The sequence below is a fragment of the Hyalella azteca genome, unplaced genomic scaffold, assembly GCF_000764305.2.
Source record: "Hyalella azteca isolate HAZT.00-mixed unplaced genomic scaffold, Hazt_2.0.2 contig2907, whole genome shotgun sequence".
Lineage (NCBI taxonomy): Eukaryota > Metazoa > Arthropoda > Malacostraca > Amphipoda > Hyalellidae > Hyalella > Hyalella azteca.
Window position 1 is genome coordinate 62,506 of NW_025933165.1, and position 20,213 is coordinate 82,718.

Below are 20,213 nucleotides of genomic sequence, written 5' to 3' on the forward strand. Positions count from 1 at the left end.
GTTTTGTCCTAGAGGCTGGGCCATCTCAGGACAACGAATCGTTATTGGTCAGCCTCTTGTTTCTGACAAAGCTCTTCTCACCGAGAAAGAAGTCAAACTAACTTCTTCAGGTAGAACTTTAGGGAGTCTTTCTTCGGGTACTATCCGAACCAACCCTCTAGGAGACCTCTGGATGGACATGGAAAGCCGTAGGAAAATGGCATCCGATAATCGAATCACTGAGGAGAGCAGCATCGAGTCTTCTGTCGAGCAGGGTTCATCACATGAGCTACTAACATCTGCCGATCTTGGCACTTCGCTGGAATCTGAAGAAGCTAGTTTTGAAAGCTCAGAATCCTTTGCAGACTCTACTACTTCGGCGCCAGCTGCCAAAGAGACCGCTCCCGAGCGTTGTAAGCTAGAAACCTTAGATAATCCTGCAAAGATGAGCCAAGATATGCCTAACACCTCAACACGACATGCAACTCACTGTCAAGACTTGGCACCTGTAATGGTTCACTCACGCAGAACAAATTCGTCCTCGCTAGTGAGGCAGAAAAAGAATGCTAAGAGGAAGAAGAAGCTTCTTCCTCAACAAGAGTTTGATTTGGACGCCGATGCCGAAATAAAGAAAGATTACAGCGCGTCTGCATCGCTACTCAGGGAAACTTTCGGCCAGCCTAGAAGCGAGATGGTCAGAAATAAAAAATCATCGGTCGCCAAAAGCGAAAACAATGTCAAGTCAGCGAGCCGATCTCCTTTCCGCACAACAAGTGAACAAGACTTGCTCCGCGCGACTGCAATAATTAGGGAAAATCTCACCAATATTGTGGAAAATTACCTTGTTCGTGCCAAGCCCAGTCAGGAAAAAATATCTCCGTCGAAAGCTGCCCTAGACAAATCACTGCTTATTGAGAAGAAACTGGACCAAGATTACTCCGGGGTACTTTCAATCAATTCCTTAAATTCGAGCAATCCATCATGTTCTGACTTAGTAGCTCCTCGAAGCTCTGATCTAATACTGCATGAAAGCCATGATGCAATAGAAGGAAGCAATTCGTCAACTTCCAATGCGTATTGTCCATCGGAAACTATTGCCTGTACTAAAGAAATGTCTCAAAATATTGCTGGCACAGCTTCGAATCTCATAGATAAGTCATATCAATACAAAACTAAAGATATTCCTAACCAAGAGTTGAAGCAAGTTACCGTCAATGAGGAAAATTCGGTGTCTGAAAACGCTTCTGCCATTAAGACTGAATTGTTTGCTCCGGGGGGTGTTATTGAGCAAGAACTGAAGGAAGATTTGACAGATGCGCAGAAACCAATTTCAAAAAACAATTCTCAAAGTCCGACCAAAAATGCTACTTCGATCGAAAGCACTCGAGCAATTGCTGATGGAAATGAGTCTTTTTCTGGAAACAAATCAGATATTCTAGTTGAAAAATTCGCAGCTACGGAAAAAGACTCCTACTCTACCATGCCCCATGACCAACCTCTTCAAACGACTGCGCTAAACCCAACACCGCAAGAGAATTCCATTAGTTCATTTGTTGTGCTGGAACCTCAATCTGAAGTTAACACTCCCAAAGTGCATACGTGGGTGTCTCCAAATAAATCTGGTTCAACCGAAAATCTGATATCGCGGCAAATGGATGCTTCTCCGATATGTGAAGAACAAAATATTGTTGCTGATACAAACACTGGAATATGTAAATTTGAAGATTCAAAGAATCAAGAGGAGAACCTGCAGACCGAAATGACGTATGATTTACTTTTGACCCAGGCCAGTGTTGTAGGTGACGATATTAGAGCCGCTGGAGTTCAAGAACGAATTTCACTTGCCGATGTTGATTTTACCATAATACCTCCTATAGCTGCGCCTCAGTCCGCCAGAGTAAGTCATGGAAAGCTAGTCAAATTCGAAGGCGTCGAAGAATGTTTCGACTTGGACGAGACTGGGACTAAACACAATGACTGGCTTCAAACTAACTCTACTCGTGATGGTAGCGATCAACTTCTAGCTTCCGATCCTTTTGGAGTTCCAGCAAACGTTATAATTACTCCTACGGGCTTTGACTCCGATTTTTCGTCCATGATCGAAACGCATATTAGGGCTCATCCTGAAGCACATGATTCTACTAGGAATGAAATGGACATGGCATCAGTCGCAGCTCTTCATTTAATTTCAGCTGGGGGATCCATTTCAGCGGCTGCTGATGAAAAGAACGGGAAGAGCGTTCAAGAACACCCATCCATTGATATTATCGATGAAACCGGACTGTCGTATCCGTACGATGAAGCTAAAGAAGCGGTCACCAATTCGTCACTTGTCACATTCGAAGATATTGTCGCTAAATTAGACCAAAAAAGTCTCGCGCACAAGTTAGGCACCCAACTTTCCGATTTGGCGAGTGAAGGTTCATTCGAGAGTTTACCTTACAATGCGCTGATGTCGCAGTCCGGGAGCTTTGCAGACGATGTTGACCCTCCCGTCTCAATAACTTTCCACTCATCCCAACACTATGAAACCGCGAGGAAATTAGTGCGTCAAAAAAGTTCCGGAAGCCAGGATATTTTGGACACCCCCGATGAAAAACACCCCAGTGAAACGGTGTCAGATTCTGAGGCGTGTCTGAAATCCGCTCAAAATGATAGCGAGGACAGTAAAGAAAATAATACGATCGAGAAGTCGAGCGAAATATCTGCTTCTGTTCCTGAGGCACCATCTGAATATGCGAAGCAGATAGATTGGCCTGAAGCGTCAAAAGAAGTTACAAATTGTAACATGACCGATTGTTCAACTAGTGCTGATGTCATTCACGCGGAAGCTTCTCGCGATTATTTCGGGATGATAGACATCAATATAGTTGTTGCTGAAAAAAATCCCAAAATTTCTCACAATTTCAGTGCGTTCAACAATGCTGTTGTTAATGAACTCTGCAGGAGAGACGAAGTCGAGAAAGCTACGGACGAAGGTTTGTCAAGCGGTCTCACAGTGAGTGGTCATTCTCATATTGGCCGTGATTCAAGTGTGGGTCGAGAAGGAGATCAAGAAGAAGATCGACTCTGCCGGGACGAAGATCACTTCTGCCGAGAAATATCGATAGACTCGTCGTTGCGACAAGACTCAGGGCTTGATACATCTCTCGAAATCGGTGGCATCAACCAAGACCCTTCTCCGATGAAAGGATCATCGAGTCCGGTGGAGTCGGTTCCCGAATCGGGATTTTCTAGCCTCAAAGAAAATTTTGTGCCTGGCCATAACCTGTCAGAAGACTCGCCGGAAATGACAATGAGCAAGTCCAAAGACAGTCTTGATCTTACAGACAACGAACGATTTCCAGGGACCGACACTCTGTCAGATGAGATTGAAACTGTATCAGCTTTCGCTTCCCGAACTGTTTCTGTTGAAAGTTCGTTCAGAGACAGCAGTTCTGATGTAACCTCCCTTGAATCTGGGAGTAATAAGATGACACAACTATTATCTTGTGGTACCAGCAGAGACTTGCCAGACATAGATTTAGACAGTCTGGTGATCCCTAACAATCACAGCGAAAAAGCTTTATGTCGTCAATTAGCACTTCAGGCGACTTTGACGCTTCAGGAATCAAAAGAAACTATACCGTATCAAGAAGCTCTTTATAAAGATTCACCTTCAGAAAAAGATGAAACCATAACCGAAACGACATCTAAGAGCCGGAAAACAACGTCGGAAGAAGCTTCCAGTGCTGGCATAAAAACGAGCGATTCTTTGTCTTCTGAAGATACGATACTATCGAAACTTTCCATGGATGAGCATAACAAACTCTCGACTGATGATCAGATTTCCAGTCGCGTATCTAGCGACGATCACTCGAAAATATCTTTGGAAGAATCATCGAAGGTATATAGCTCTGATCAATCTAAAGACGACCTCTCCAAATTTTCCAGCACTGACGCTTCAAAATTTTCTCCCGATGATGGCTTCATGTGTTCCATTGATAGCCAGTTCTTGTCGTTGGATGACCCTTCGCTGACTAGCTCTCTTCACTTCCAATCAAGTATCACAAATATTGATGGGCATCAATCTATTCAGGAAGGAAATGAATTCCAAAAAGAAATACCTTCACTTGAAACGGAAAAACTCTCTCAAGAATGCTCACAATTTAATGGACGGCTAAAAGGAATTCATACAAATTCAGGTACTTCAATGAATTGTGATGTGGTCCAGTCTATGGACGAAGAAACTTTGAAATCACTCGCAGCCGTGGTTGGAGAAACTTTACCTCACCTCACTACCGTAGCCATGCACAAGTTGAGTACAGTAACACCAGCCCCATCTTTGGATCTTGTAACTAATCATGTATCGAAACCGGCCTCCGGAAGTCTGTCTTTCGTAAATGACACAATTGACCCAACTGATGTAGCGAAAATAGCTGAAAAAGTCAAAAGCGACAAAAGTCAACTTGATGAAGCAAAAATGATGCACTTGGTTAGCGAAATACAACCTTCTGAATTGAATTCAGTTCGTCCAAAATCCTACGAAGTCCACAAAAGACGGAAGAAACGCAGCGTTAGGAATGCTCTGAACGAAATGGCTGTTCAAGGAAGTGATAGTCCAAGAATCCATTCGACTCGATCACATCGCTCACATCGTAGTAGCAGAGGCAGTCTTGTTTCTGATAACTGTGGGTCCCAGGGATCGCTTGCTAATGTTCCCGAAACAACAGTCCTCCATTCTCCCCGACCCTCGTTAGCGCAGTTCACGTCGAGCTCTGGTAGCACTCAAGACGAAGACGTAACTCTCACCAAGAGTGTACCTACTCACAGGAAGTTGCCTCTTTCAGTGGCACAACCGAGCCTTGGTAATTTTGGCTCAGCATCTAGCAGCTTCCAGTCCGATGAATCTGGAGTTCCATTTGAAAGCGTTAGTCTGCGTTCTGAAGGCTCTTTAGATAAATTCCCGCACTTCGATGCCGTACGAGCTCAGGTGAAGCCAAGGACGCCTAAAAAGAAGCATCAGTCTGTGCATATCGAAGAGAAAAAGAAGGAACGTAAGTTTGAGATAATGCACCGTAGTGTAACGCTTCCCGTTGGGTCTTTGTTGTCCAAGACGGAGCATCGCCAAGACGAATTACGCAGAGGAACTGAAGATGAACAAAATAAGGATATCCTTTCAAAGAAGAAAAAGAAAGAAAAAGATTCTGCAAAATCGGAAAAGAAATCCGCCATGTCCTCTATCAGAGGCTTATTGAAACGAAAAAAAGGAAAAGGCAAGGAAGAGAATTCAGAGAAAGGAAAAATTTCACCCTCAATCTTTCGACATTTTGAAAGGAAATCAAAAAGTCAATCTCCATCTCCTCAGCATGTTGGAAAATCAAGTAATCCATCCGACGCACTTGAAAATAAGCTTCCCATTACCATCATCCGTGAAACTCTCGTACACACGGCAACTCCTGGATTATATGCTAATGGAACACAACCTCCCGAAGCTTTTGATGCAGTCAATAAAAACAGTAATGAAGCCGCATCCAAAATCGAGCTGTCAGCTTCCGTCGCAGCTCTAAAGACAAGTAGCAACAATTCCAACCGCTCATCCAGTACAGGCGCGACTGCCAGCATCGCTGACTCCTCGCCCCAGTACCTACCGATTTCAGACGAAAGCGTGTCCAACAGCTCTCGCAGCTCCCCGGTATCAGTTAGGCATTCAGCACCATCATCGCCCCGGAAGAGTGCCACTCAGTCTCCTCAACTCTACCGTCGTGTTCTTACTAGAAACATCTCGAGTAGTCAGGAATCTCTCGAGTCAACTCGACTGGCCTCCCATGTTTCTCCGTCTGGTTCACCTCTAAAGAAACGAGAAGGCGTCTCTCCTCCTGGATCTTCCTGTGTGGTGGATGTTATTACCACTGGATCTGTTAAAAGAACAAGACCTTCGAGTCCCAACATTGTCTCTGTCACAATTGGGTTTAAACCTCAGATTGAGAAACGTTCGGAACGAACTTCTAGCGGCAGTCTCGCTATCGCACCTACCGACCTCGGAGTTTACAACCACATAGAATGCCCTCTTGAGACCGATTCCAGCAACACCAGCAGCCCTGTAAAGCTGAGTAAACGTTCAGCGTCGATGGAAATTTTGGTCTGCGGGAAGATAAGAGAACACTGTCGTGATCAAGGCTCATCAGGAGGTTCATTTTCTAGAGAAGGAAGTTTTAGACTCCATCGGGAGATCTCAGTCGAAACCCTCGTCGAATTACCTGGAAATTATAGCAATACGGGCAGAGAAAATTATCAAGATTATTTATCTCGAGTTCAAGCAAGTCGTGATTCAACGCACAATTCTACTTTGAGCTTGTGTGAAATTGACGAAACAAATCCATTACAAACTTTTTCACCGCCGGTTGACACTAACATGACATACCGATCTCTACCTCGACCAAGCCGAAGTGCGAATCGTCCGTCAACTCGTCAAGGCCTTGGGCAATCCCCCCAGCCAAGCAACCACGCCATGTTCGGTAAAAAAATGAGTCTCCCTCATAATCTGTACCTAACCGGACGCAGCTGCACTCCGGAGGGTGAACTCAGTCTTCAGCAAGAGAGAAATGCTGTCACACTCAAGTCAGGCATGACGCACAGTTCGAGCTTCACCGCAAGCCCCTTCCGAAGGCCACGGTCTGCCACGCTCGGGAATATAGGTAGTGTCTGCGCCGTGTCATCGCCTCTGAAGAAGGGATTCTTCACGTCCACTACCACCCCTGGAGGTTTTTTGAACGAGATTTGTATTGATAAATTTGTATACATTGATAAATTATTGATAAATTTGTGGGAATAGAATCTCGGCCACATTTAATTTGCACCCGCTTGTTACTTAAAGCGAAATATTCCTGATTATTTAATGAACTGGTTGTCTAGGGAATAACATTAATTTTTTAATTATTTAAATTTATGCTCAAGAAGCTTAAAATTTAATTTCTATGAAGTTTCTCTATAAAGTTCGACTTGAAACTACGATGTGGAATTAGCTGATATTTTGTGTTCCCTGTGCGTGATTCGTTTTCTCCCCCTAGTCTCAGTTCTATGACTAGAATCAGATCAATGACTTGGTAGTTTTCACTCCCTATACAGTATTCGTTTGAGTCCCTAGTCTAATAACTATGACCATTGTCCATTCCTTGTGCGTTATTCGACTATACCCTGGTCTCAGATTAACGACTAGACAATGACCATAGACTCAGACCAATGACAACGACTTCCTACTCCATATACCGGTACAGTATTCGTTTATGCCCCTAGTCTCAGAAATATGACTTGTCCTCGTTCACAGCTGGGCCAAAAACAGGCCAGAGGTATCGCTATGCAATCAATGTCCGTGACCGATCTTTCTTTATTATGCCGATGTCATTAAATTCTTCATTATTATCTAGTTTTCAAAATTAAAGAGGCTGATTATGAGACGAATATTGAGGCTCTCCAATATCTGTGAGCCACGTGAAGCTAGTTAAGACCTAACTCGGTATATTTTTAAGCTTTTGATGCATTACTTTTTGTTTGCTCATTCATTTAAACGATTTTTTCTCGTATTATCGTTATTACATTCATTTTATACGATTTTTCTAGTATTTTCGTTAGTATTTAATTTAACATTTTCTGATGGCAGGTCCATCGCCCATATCAGAAGCAACTTCCCCTGTTCCTCTCTTGGAAGAAGTTCTGGAGGAACGAGACTCTACTCATTCCAGCGTCAGTCCTGAGCCCTCGTCTCTGCCATTCGACTTCACCGACCAGCATTTCGCGGAAGACGGAACTAAAAATTCCAGACTCCAGGAACCAGCCGAATTTACCGTCAATTCCGGAGGACCGAGTGGAGTTTCTGGCTCGGAACAACTCAATTCTACGTCACAGAAAATGTCTTCAGGTCAGACCGAAAATTCCGATGGTCTTCTCGGTTGTGGAAGTGTGGGCGTCGCTCAGCGGGATGGGAACAAAGCAAGTTCTGACGACGTAAACAAGACGTGTGATGACAGCGTCTACGACTTCACTAAGGAGGCTCCCAACATCCTTGTCTATGCCAACAACAATGAGGCTTATTTCGATTCCGTCAAGAAAACTCTGCTCAGTTGTCTCAAAAGAGACAGGTACATACATGATAATTTACCAATTCAAAATATGTCTCAAAAAATACATGGATATAATACAGTTTCTAACTTGCTTTGCTCTGACAGTTGTCTCAAAAAGACGGGTATTTACTGTTTTTTTATTTGCACCACTTGCTTTCCCTTGCCCATGCCAAACAATTTATTTAAAAAGAAACGTTTGTTTAAAACGTTTCAACTTTAACCTGGTAATCAAAATGGCTGGTAATTATTTGAACGAAGTAAAACTCGCCTCAATCAATTTCCTTGTCCAAAATAGTTAATAAATGTTGTGTGTGCATGCCGTTTAGTATTTGTATAAAGTGGAACCACACTATATATTTATTACGAAGGCTTACATATGCTTTTCCGATGTTTATTAATCCATACTTGAGTGTTGAGGTACTAAAATGATTTATTGGTGCTAATTTGTGCTCGGTTATGTGAGTGTAACTTGTAGTAAGTTCGTATGGTCGTCAGATACGTCATCTACCACCTGACGAGCGACACCGCCTTCAGGAGCCCATGGGTCTCCAACACGACATTACTCGTCATCTGTGGAGACGTGCAGGCTCACGTCTCGACCGTCTTCATCAGGTATTTGCTCTCAAGTACTTTTTCTGACCGCAGTCGTCAGCGGGAAGTCGAGAGAAACACGTTTTCCTTCTAAGGTCAACATGTCCTCGTCAGATTCAACATAACCTGATGCAAGATCGTGAAGGAAACGTAAGCTGAACATATTCAAACCGGTTAGAATTGAACACAGATTTTTCAATTACAGTTCGTATGATGGACGGATTTATAATGCTCGAAGTAGAAAAAAGTTTTTTTAGGGAAAATTTTCGCCTTCCATGAAGAAAATAATCTAAGATTTACGAATATTTATTTTCATGTCGACGTTGCAGATACCTACTGCAAGGCGGCCGCGTGCTCTCCATCTGCTCTGACTTCCTGAACGTCGCCGTGCCACTCTTTGGTAAGAAATAAATATAATTTTTGTATTTCGTTAGTTGGAAATTTTCATTTCTAGTTTTTCACCTCTATAATAACTATATATGTATATGTAAAGCCAGATTATTTCAGTTGAAATCTAACGGATTTAATCGTAATCGTAGATTTCTGAGGAGAAATTGAGTTCTAAAAGGGGAATTCAGCCGCGGAGGCAAGTTAGGTACTTTGCTTTAGACGTCACCGCCGTACGCTGCAAGCTTCACACGCTATGTGCGTATTTTTCGTATGTGAATGAAATTAATTGTAATGAACTAAGCGCATGTATGTTTTAGACCTCAAGCCTCGCTACTTCTCATGTCTTCTTAATGATCTTCTTAAGCATTGCCTATCTTTTGTAACATTTCTCGACGTAATGATCGTTGATGTTCTCATTATTCGATATTTAACGAGAACGTTCGTGCGCTGCTGCACTGACTTCGGTATGTGTTTGTCCTGTACAAGAAATTTTCTGCATCTTCACATCATATGATATGATCCTCTTATAAAAGATTAGACGAGTTGTTGCCATGAAGCTCGTACAGCCATTTTATTGTATAAGATATATGCGTCTCTTCTATGCATTTTTCTTTCAATTAAAAGTTTAACTGAGAATCATTATGATTGTAATATTATTGAAGTATGAATAGAATCAGTAATTCTTATTTATTCGATGTATTGCTAGATGTAATAGGACCTTCCGACTGCCTCCCTTCCCTATGTATATATATTACCTACTTCTCGTTCGTCTCGATTTCTGTGTTCCTGAGACGTTCAACATTAACGGTTGTCCTGACCTTGTATCTTGACGAGAACTTCTACAGAAAAATGCTCTAGATATCCACTTTATGTATCCGTTTAAAGTGCCGTTTGATTTCTAAATGATTTTTATTCCCATTACCCTGGTTTGCGTGGCGCTGGTGTATAGACTTCAAAGTTCCCTGGACCGATAAAATGCTGGCAGAAGGTAGATCTGTTGTTTGAGTGTCTATCCCGCACTGCTCTACCACACCTAGCTAATGCATTACCGAACATGACCGGACTTTGATGATGTTTTGACGTAGAGATATCATTGAACATATCATCATCTTTGTCAGATGTGGGTACGAGGCTGTGAAGCTGGCGTGTTATAGAATATTATCACTTGACTGGACTGTTATAGATTCATTTAAATCATCTTATCTGCTTGACGTTCATGTCTGGATGATGTGAACGCAGCTTTGGCTTTATGCATTCTTCACTCATTATACTAAGAACTGAATGATTTCACCCATTTTCAGTTCACCCATTACCAGTTCACCCATTTACAGCTCACCCATTTCCAGTTCACCCATTTCCAGCTCATCCATTTCCAGTTCACCCATTTACAGCTCACCCATTTCCGGCTCACCCATTTCCGGCTCACCCATTTCCTGTTCACCCATTTCAAGGTCACCCATTTCAAGCTCACCCATTTCCAGTTCACCCATTTCCAGCTCACCCATTTCCAGTTCACCCATTTCCAGCTCACCCATTTCCAGTTCACCCATTTCCAGCTCACCCATTTCCAGTTCACCCATTTACAGCTCACCCATTTCCAGTTCACCCATTTCCGGCTCACCCATTTCCAGTTCACCCATTTCAAGGTCACCCATTTCAAGTTCACCCATTTCCAGTTCATCCATTTCCAGTTCATCCATTTCCAGTTCATCCATTTCCAGTTCATCCATGTCCAGTTCACCCATGTCCAGTTCACCCATCTCCAGTTCACCCATTTCCAGTTCACCCATTTCCAGTTCACCCATTTCCAGTTCACCCATTTCCAGTTCACCCATTTCCATTTCACCCATTTCCATACCAGCTCACCCATTTCCAGTTCACCCATTTTCAGCTCACCCATTTCCAGTTCACCCATTTCCAGCTCACCCATTTCCAGCTCACCCATTTCCAGTCCACCCATTTCTACTCCAAACTCGCTCGGAAAATCTTATCAGCTCACTATCACTATCACCAGGGGGCACTCTATTAAATCCCCGACACGACTGCAGCACGTCTTGGCTATTCCCCTTAGTATAAATATAGTAGAATCTCTGCTGTCCGAATGCTTCAATGCCGCGTAAATTTTTTAGTTCTGATTGTGTTTTTAGATGTGTTGATTTTGATGAAACGCTGATAACTCGTTGAAATTGTGTTTTTAGATGTGTAAATTTGAATGAAACTCTGTTAATTTGTTTAGGTTGTGTTGTTAGATGTGTAGATTTGAATGTAGCGCTGATAATTTGTTCAGGTTGTATTGCTACGCGTGTAGATTTGAAAGCAATACCTACAATTAACCAACCTAGAGTAAAACAAATCAGGATAAGAATTCGTTTGTTCTTCGTTTGTTTGCGTTTCTATGCACCATATTCGTGCCTGTTGTTCTGGAGAAACGAGGCTAGTTCATACGAAACGAGGATGACTCATCTGTTTTTCAATTGAACTCACAGCAATAGAATAATTATACAAGGTTCCTACTTCATCTTTAGCATCTTCGCATGACGCATGTTTCTCTGGATGCTTTTTCAACCGCGTGGGCTGAAATTAGGTTTATTAACCTTAAGAAGGTAAGCGATTACCTTAAACTGGCTGTGGATTCAAGATTCAATTGCAAACATTTATGACCTGCTTATAAGTGAATACACGAGTTCATTTATTACTAATCATGTTGATTGAGAAACAGATGTACCTCTCTATCATTCGGACGTAGTATTGCCCCCTGAATGTTGTCGAGTATTTGAGTTACCGTAGCTCGTATTAGTGAATGAGTGTGAACAGAAAATGTATGGCTTTAATTTAGTGAATATCTGTTTAACTTCATTTGTTGGCATCAGATCAAGAAGCTGCAGGCTCTCATAAATATAGGCGATTAATTTAGAATTTATTATGGCACCCTTATGAATTGTGTTAAAAATTAATAATGTATTCAGAATAATTATCTGGACCAACAAAACAGGTCAATCAAAGTTTTTCTCGGATATTTTTTTCCTTATTTTACTTAAGTCATTTATCAACTAAAACTCGTTTTGCTAATTAAACACACGACTTTTATCATCTCGAGTGAATTTGAAGTCACCTGATTTTTACAGCCCTAAACTAATTTTTTTACGCACCTTGTAGACTAGTTATGATCAGGTGGCAGCTTGTCTAGTTCAAGACATAGGCACTGTTCGCCATAAACTACAGCACATAGTTGGTGCTCTATGTGACCCGAGCACTTTTAGTCGTCAATTTGTTCTAACAGTCCAGAATTATGATGAATTTAGCTACGATCAAGCATAAACCTGGTCAAATCTAAAGCATATTATGTTCATTTACGTATTTTTCATTTCGGTATACGTAAAAGTATTTCATCAACATTGTAGACTCACTACAAAAATTCATAACGAAACCATTGATGAACTCATTTTACTTTTATATTTCGAAATCGATTTCAAAAGGAAAATTATTTCTCTATAGAGTGCATTTGTTTTCATTTGTTTTCAATCTAATTTCATTAATTGATGCTTGTCTTTACGTCGTTCAGTATACCAAAACTGACCTTCCCGATTTAGTTCACCAAACATCCATAAATTTCGCTTTCGCCGAGTTCCTTGGTTTTCGTCGTTGTAATGACCGTGAACCGAAGGTTGCAAAATACTTCACTCATTCCATTGTTCACGACGAATAAACAATTCCCCCACGATGCTACCAGGCACGGTGGAGGTGGCGGAGAGCGCCGTGGTGGGTGTGCGGTACGGACGCTGGGGCAGCGTACAGTTCCTGCATCACCAGCACTGCTCCCACTCGTCGCCCCAGAGCAACAGGTTCAGCACACATCTCGACCTCGATGACAAGTACGCCGCACAATCTATACTTGATTATATTGATAATAATGACATTTATTAATTAATTTAGGTTATTTAGTTATTTATATAATCTGCGTGTCATGCTCTCTCATGCCAGACTGTAATTACTATACTGTATATAGTCTCCATACCTGCGTACGAAATTCTAACACGTTCAAGACTCATGATCTGATCAATACTCATAACAGGAACTGTTACTGTAATAGTTAGAAATATTACTATAATAGTTTCCAATATTACCATAACAGTTACCAATATCACCATAATAGTAACAAATATACTACACGTAAACAGACCAGGCACGAGCAGTAAGCGTGGTCGTGGCGGGACGGTGAGCGTGGAGCCGACGCACGTGGAGATAAGAGATACGGACGGCAGGGCGCACGTGCTGCAGCTGCACGTGCTGGCCACCGACGACACGTGGGGGGCGCCCTCCCTCATCGGGGCGCGGGTCAGGGGCGGCCGCGGCAGGGGGGTCTTCTCTCAGGTACGTCTGATGCTCTGGGAATAAATTTATGTATAATTTACATGAAATACGTAGAAATGAATTAATGTATGATTACATTAATCAATTGTGTAGAGTTGTTCGTGATATGTGTGACATTAGTTTATAAAAGTAATCATATATGGAATTCTAGGAAAAAATAATTGAGAAAAATTATAATTTTTTGCTTATTAGGAACGTGCCTCTACGCAAGTTGTTCGACTAATAGCGAAAGAAATTACAATTTTTACTGATAATTGACTTGCCGGGCCCCTGATCCTTCAGGTGCACCTGGAGCGCGGGCCAATGACCCCCGGGACCGATGCCCCCGCCGGCGGGGACAAGGCCCCGCGGGGGACCCACCACGAGTGGGACCAGCGTGGGGCCAGGGCCCGCAGGGAGATACTGCGGGACCTTCTGTCCACTGAACTGCTGCTCGAGACTGAGCAGGACGAGCGGGATGAGTGGGCAGACGGCCATACTGAGTGGGCTGATGAGCAGAGTGCTGGACTAGACGCTCATGAGCCGTGCTACTCACCTGCTGTCTTGCTGGGCGACCAGAGAGTGCGTTGTGCTGATTTTTCGTTGTGCTAATCTTAATAACAAAATTTAACAGTCGAGTAATCGTCAATTGTACTTAAAATTCCATGATTTTGAGTATTTTTTGGTAAAGTGATGTAGTGAAAATTATATGGGGTTTTCGAAGGTTAAGCAGATTGCATTTCGTGATTTCCAGGCGCGAAATGTTCCCTGCGGAAAGCACGAAATGCAACACGATTTTGTTATTCTATTGAAAAGTAAGATGGCGTCAAAGTTAGCGGTTAGTTTGTTGTAGAAGTGTTTTCTTTTCTGCCATCAAAGTTTATTTACAAACCACAATTAAATAATCTCAAGCTTAAGTGAGCTTGAGTTTCGTTGAAGTTTAAGATATAGCTTTAAATGTAATAATTCCGGGATGAATTTTTATTATTTCTAACCTGAATTATTTTCCATTTACTTAGGCTTAGTTTAAAGTTACTGTAAGCCTGAATATTTTAATGTTTAATCTTCTTACCTCCTATATGAACAAACTTAATATTCCCTTACTAACCCTATGCACCTGCCACTGCACAGCTAACAAGACCATCGCTATTTTGCTAACAAGACCATCGCCTTTTCCTCAGCAAGGAAAACTTTCCTTTGCGTCTAAAGCTATCTTCTTCGTCCTTGGCTGCAGAGTAAGAAGGGTTTGCTGGCCAAGCTTCGTCCCAAGCTGCTGGGGGGCAAGGAGCTTCACCGTCCGCAGCTTCGTCTCGTCTTCGTCAGTTTCCCGGACGACGGTGCGACCGAAGCGAGCGCCGATGTTCTGCCGGTGCTGCTCAGCCCTGAAGCGCCCACCAAGTTCAACAAGGAGGCTTATTATGCCGTGAGTATAAAATGTTGAAATTCATTCTATTTGTGAAATTATGTGTGTGAATGCAACTTTATATGTTTGGTTGCAGTCCGCCTGGAGTCGTGTGTATAATAAATTGCTTGGAAGCTTTTAATGCCACAAAATTTTACACCGCGCAATGTCTTCACATACCGCGTTTAATGACTAACTGCTTTCAAACTTGATATCTACCAGCGTTTCTAATCGCTGGATTGTTTCTTGATTAGAAACAAGTTGAATTCATTGCGTATAGTTGTTGTGAAAGACCAGACTGTTAATTATATTTGCAATAACCTCGCTGTCTTTTATCCTAGCAAAGACTTGTTTCTAATTATTTGATAGACGTAAAAGTGTCTTATCACTTCGAAGCGTTGATTGTATCCTATCGCTTTAAAGAACTGACTTCTTCTAGTTGTTTTAATCAATTTATTTGTTGCTGTTCAGTAGCTGCTTACGTTTTATCTTGTCTGCACACGACTCATTGCCTGCTCAGAAGCTGCAGACGAAGGAGGTGGGGCGGCTGGTGATGTACTGCGACGTGATGACGAGCAGCATGCACGTCGTGGAGGGCGCCACCCTCCTGACGCACGGTCTCGCCGTCGTCCCCAGACGCCAGTCCAAGGGAACTGGTAATGAAAACTAAACACTCAAAGAAATTAGCAAGACATTGTCATAATCGTGATATGTTTTTACTCTTTGTGTGGGTCATCAAGGAGTTGAGTTGACATCAATTTTTTTGCTTCCAAGGATTTGATCCAAAAAAATGTTTCATGTCAGGTCGTGGCGGCAACGCTTGGCTGTCCCCCGAGGGCTGCATGATGTTCTCCCTGCAGCTGCACTTGCCCATGGCCTCCTTCATGGGCTCTCACTTGCCGCTGATACAACACCTCGTGTCGGTGGCCGTGGTCATGTCAATGTCCCGGGACCATCCTGGCCTCCAGCTCAGCCTCAAGTGGCCTAATGACATCTACGCGGGGCCCAGCAAACTGGGAGGTGTGCTCGTGCAGAGCTCACTTACCGCCACCACGGCCTGCGTTAATCTGGGTACGATCGTCGTGAAATATTCAAATTGCTGCGTGGCCCGTTAAAGTTTATCAAATTAAGGGAAGGCCAGAGCATTCATATTTATGGGAGGGTGCAAGCATTCAAATTACGAAAGGTCTGACGGAAGCACACTTACAGGCGCCACGGCGTGCGTTAATCTGCGTACGATCATCGTAAAGTCTTTACAAAATAAATGCGTGTCCAGTTTAAAAAATCCTAATTACGGAGGGATCTGATGGTTCGCAGATCATGGTGTTACCGATCTAAATGTTGAAAAATCTGTATAAACTTTATCCTAATTGCCTTTTTACTTATTGTTTCAACTGTCCCTATACTCAGCGCAATTATAACGTTAAATTAGTTAGCCTGTTGAGGGCTATACAGTGTAAATATTCAAATTACGTTTAGCGCAGCGATCTCTTGCCAGTTCATGGCTTGTTGTAATCGTACGAGAAAATCAAGATCTCTAAGAGCAGGCTTTCTCCATTAATTTATTGTAATGTGAGGTAATTTTCAGCTTGAATTATTAATTTTATTTGACTTCAGGTGTTGGGGTGAACCTGAACAACGACGCCCCGACGACCAGCGTTCTGCAGTTACTGAGGGAGAGCGACCCAGCCTGTCCCCCAGTGAGCGTAGAGGCGTCGCTCGCTGCCACGTTTAATGCCATCGAGGAACTGATAAACCTAGTGGAGACCGAAGGTCCGGAGCCGTTCATCCAGATCTACTACTCCTACTGGAAACATAGGTGATAATGAGCTATGATCTTATTCTCTTATTATTTTGATAAGGTGATAATGAGCAATGATCTTATTCTCTTGTTAATTAGATAACTTTTTCCAATTTCTGTTTTTCCGGTTAAATATTCGACGTATCAATGATCAATTTTAATTCTTCCATTAAATGAAATGTTTTCAATTTCTATTATTCCAGCCGGCTTTTTACTCAAAGAAAATTACTATTTAATTCAATTGCTGACACATTGTCTCACGAGGCTCGTCTCATCTCCAATATTATCACCATTCAGTGGCGCCCAAGTGACAGTGCTGCCAGCCGAGGATGGTCGTGCTCGCAACGCTGCCAGGGGAGGCCGCACCGTCACCATCACAGGTAGTCTCTAATATTTTAGTCCCTCTTAAGCTATTAAATTAATTTATATATTAACTTGTTGCGCTCCTCATTAGTCGTCCTTGCGCTTCTCATTAAATCATAGATAAATGATTTGTTGCGCTCCTCATTAGTTGTCTTCGATTCTACTTAGTTCAATAGCGATATTTTATTCACATTCATGAACGCGTTGTTATTAAAGTGCCTCTTAGGTATTGAAATTATTGTAACTTTCAGCAAGGAACTCTTGTTATACTAACAGGATTTTGACGTGACTTATTCATGTATACTGTAACTACATTGTAACAGGATTTTGACATGACTTATTCAGGTATACTGTAAACTACACAATAACAGGATTTTGACGTGACCTATTCATGTATACTGTATACTACACAGTAACAGGATTTTGACGTGACTTATTCATGTATACTGTAAACTACACAGTAACAGGATTTTGACGTGACCTATTCATGTATACTGTAAACTACACAGTAACAGGATTTTGACGTGACCTATTCAGGTATACTGTGGAAACGTCTTTGTTCAATTCTCACATGCTCACATATGGCATAATCCTGAAATCCAGGCTGTTTGGTGTCTGTTTAAAGCCATCATCAGCATCATGGATTCAAGATGCTCTTCTTATTTTATTCGTGCTTTAAATATTAAATAGAGTATTCACTGTGCATTAATTTTCCACACATAGTTCGTGCATTTCTCACACATTTTCCATGCAATATATAGTCATCCACAAAGTCCCCAGCAACACCGCTTTAACTTGCAAGTAGAACATAAATATGCATTATAAAAAACATTGAATATACAAGATTACTTGAGGAAGTGAAGAGATGTAGAATATTTTTAATTCAAAATTTGGGATTTAATCTATAAAGCTAAATAATTTCTGATGTTTATGCCAGGAATTGACTACTACGGCTTCTTGAAGGGAGTAGACTGCGTGACACGAGAGGCGGTGTCCATACAGCCTGACGGCAATTCCTTCAACATGATGGAAAACTTGGTCTACTCAAAGAATCGGTAAACCTCAAGTGTTTTATGATCCATCGAAGGTGGAAAAGTGGATTTGTTCGTGATGGATCGCACGAGGATGAAGGTTAGATGCTACGAAAATCGGTTGAAACCACCAAAAATGTTGACGACACGAATAAAGGGTTTATGCCACCAGAAAGATTGACACCACCAAAAAGGTGGTTGTTGACCAAAAGGCCACTGTTGTTCTATATATGAGCTAAACTCTAAAATGAGATTCGAACTCCTCACAGCAATAAATAGTATGTGGAGGCAACGGCGACCTCATTGGCTTGCTAATGAATTTGCAGAATGCGAATATTCAACTTGCGTTTCTGAATGAATATTTACTTTATGCTGAGATCTAGCAATTTTTATGTTAAATTTTGAAGTAAGTTTTGTAAAATAAGCATGAGTATCTCTGCGCCGACCTGCTGTGTTAGGAATTAGAAAAGAATTGAATGGAATCCTAACTCAGACATTGTCTGTGTTTTAATTTTAGTTCAGATATTCCTTATGGTGTCATCCAGAGTAAAAATTTAGCATCTTGTTTGATAGAAGATGGCACAAGAATCTAATGTTCAAATGGTGCTAACTTACCGCGACTAGGAAACTTCTTTCTTTCATTTCACTTGCTCTATATGTGAATTGTCGCCAAAAAACGCTTCTTTTATCTATACAACAAATTTTGTAATCCTCACTACTGACTCTTTGAGCTCCATTTGAAGTTGACGCTGCAACCTCTGTCGTCTGCTGCCCTCAGCTGTTGACCCTCAATAATAAGTAGAGCGGAAAGAACCCTGGCTACGCCTGAATTGAATTGGTAAAATGAGATTTACGAGAAAGTTTTTCTGACACCTTCATTATGAATAAAAAGTATGTAATACAACAACGTACTGTGTTGCGCGGCCAAATTTTTTGTTGTAAACTTGAGAGGTTATTTAATGTTAAGAACTACTGAAGATCGTGTTGTATAAGTTGTTAGATGCTAGACATCATTGCACTTAGTGAGAGTTGCTGAGTGTTTAAGGTGGAAGTGTCGGTTTTGTTGTTGGTTGGGGCGAAATTGCCGGCTTTGTAGGTGGTTGAGGTGTAAGTGGTTGAGGTGGAAGTGTTGGCAGTGTAGGTGGTTAAGGTGGGAGTGTCGGCGGTGTTGTGATACCTCTGGTCAGATCAAACGTTGGCTAAGCTAAGACATAGGAGAAAGCTCTCTAAAGACTGTTATTTGGATTCTTGTTATTATATACATGAAGTTTACTAATAATTAGGTTTGAGGTTATGAATCTGCCTTACGAGGTTTGTAATGACTAGTTTCTCCTTCATCAAATAGTTATAATGGATGCGGTTAATGCATTGAGAACAGCGAAAAATGATTTTTGTTTAGTGTCGCGCGAGCCATAAAAGCTTTTTTCCGGCCCAATTCGTCGTCTTCGATTTTATGAAGAGTGCCGCAATTGGCGTCCTTAGTGACAGAATACAAATTTATTCCCAGTAATTATAGTAGGAAATGATCAAATTATTATCGCTGTGAGTCTCGTCCAAATTTTATGCATGGTTCACCGTCGAATATTCCTTGGCCATCCTGATGCACTGTAAGGTTAAGTGAGCGTCAGTGTGAGAAGCACCATCATTAAGTGACTATAATCACCATCATTAAGTGATCATCAGCAAGCTTCTTGCCTTAACTTAAGATCATTTTAATCAACCACCGTACGTTGAGTATTTGCGACTACATGAATGGTTTTAAAACCATTCATCCTTGTGAATTATATGTATTACAATATTTAGAGAAATTGTGCACCGATCCCTTTTGTTACCTCGTGGCATCAAGCGTGCTCAATATTAGTACCACCGAATACTAATATAAAATTATTAATACCAATATTAATAGCCACTATTCCCGCTGCCCGACTAGCTTTTTTCAAAGATCCTCTGAATATAAAACTGAGGAAATCAATCGTAAATAGGTACCACATGCATGTATTAGATCAGCAGACGACATGAATACGAGGCCTCTTAGGTCTCTGACAACGTAATTAACGTTCTACGTTACGTGGCCATCTCGTGTAAATTCCTGATTGAAAAATGTCGACCTTCTTTTCTAGCCGTGCTGCTTTTTCTAGCCGTGCTACTCTTCCTAGCCGTGCTACTCATCCTAGCCGTAAAGTTGGTGCTGCTCTCTTTCTCGATTT

General features: G+C 41.8%; 1 protein-coding gene across 1 annotated transcript in view; it reads left to right on the forward strand.

Moving 5' to 3' along the window:
• Positions 1 to 19,969, forward strand: part of LOC108665966 — a 28,028-nt gene extending 8,059 nt beyond the window's left edge. The window contains exons 6-18 of the mRNA XM_047885727.1: positions 7,619 to 8,096; positions 8,574 to 8,690; positions 8,999 to 9,069; positions 10,009 to 10,047; positions 12,790 to 12,931; positions 13,238 to 13,430; positions 13,713 to 13,991; positions 14,644 to 14,832; positions 15,332 to 15,467; positions 15,616 to 15,882; positions 16,429 to 16,630; positions 16,910 to 16,992; positions 17,913 to 19,969. Of these exons, the coding sequence (XP_047741683.1) occupies positions 7,619 to 8,096; positions 8,574 to 8,690; positions 8,999 to 9,069; positions 10,009 to 10,047; positions 12,790 to 12,931; positions 13,238 to 13,430; positions 13,713 to 13,991; positions 14,644 to 14,832; positions 15,332 to 15,467; positions 15,616 to 15,882; positions 16,429 to 16,630; positions 16,910 to 16,992; positions 17,913 to 18,034 (2,318 nt within the window). The 3' untranslated portion in view covers positions 18,035 to 19,969. The remainder of the gene's footprint in view (positions 1 to 7,618; positions 8,097 to 8,573; positions 8,691 to 8,998; positions 9,070 to 10,008; positions 10,048 to 12,789; positions 12,932 to 13,237; positions 13,431 to 13,712; positions 13,992 to 14,643; positions 14,833 to 15,331; positions 15,468 to 15,615; positions 15,883 to 16,428; positions 16,631 to 16,909; positions 16,993 to 17,912) is intronic.
• The last annotated feature ends 244 nt before the right edge of the window (positions 19,970 to 20,213 follow it).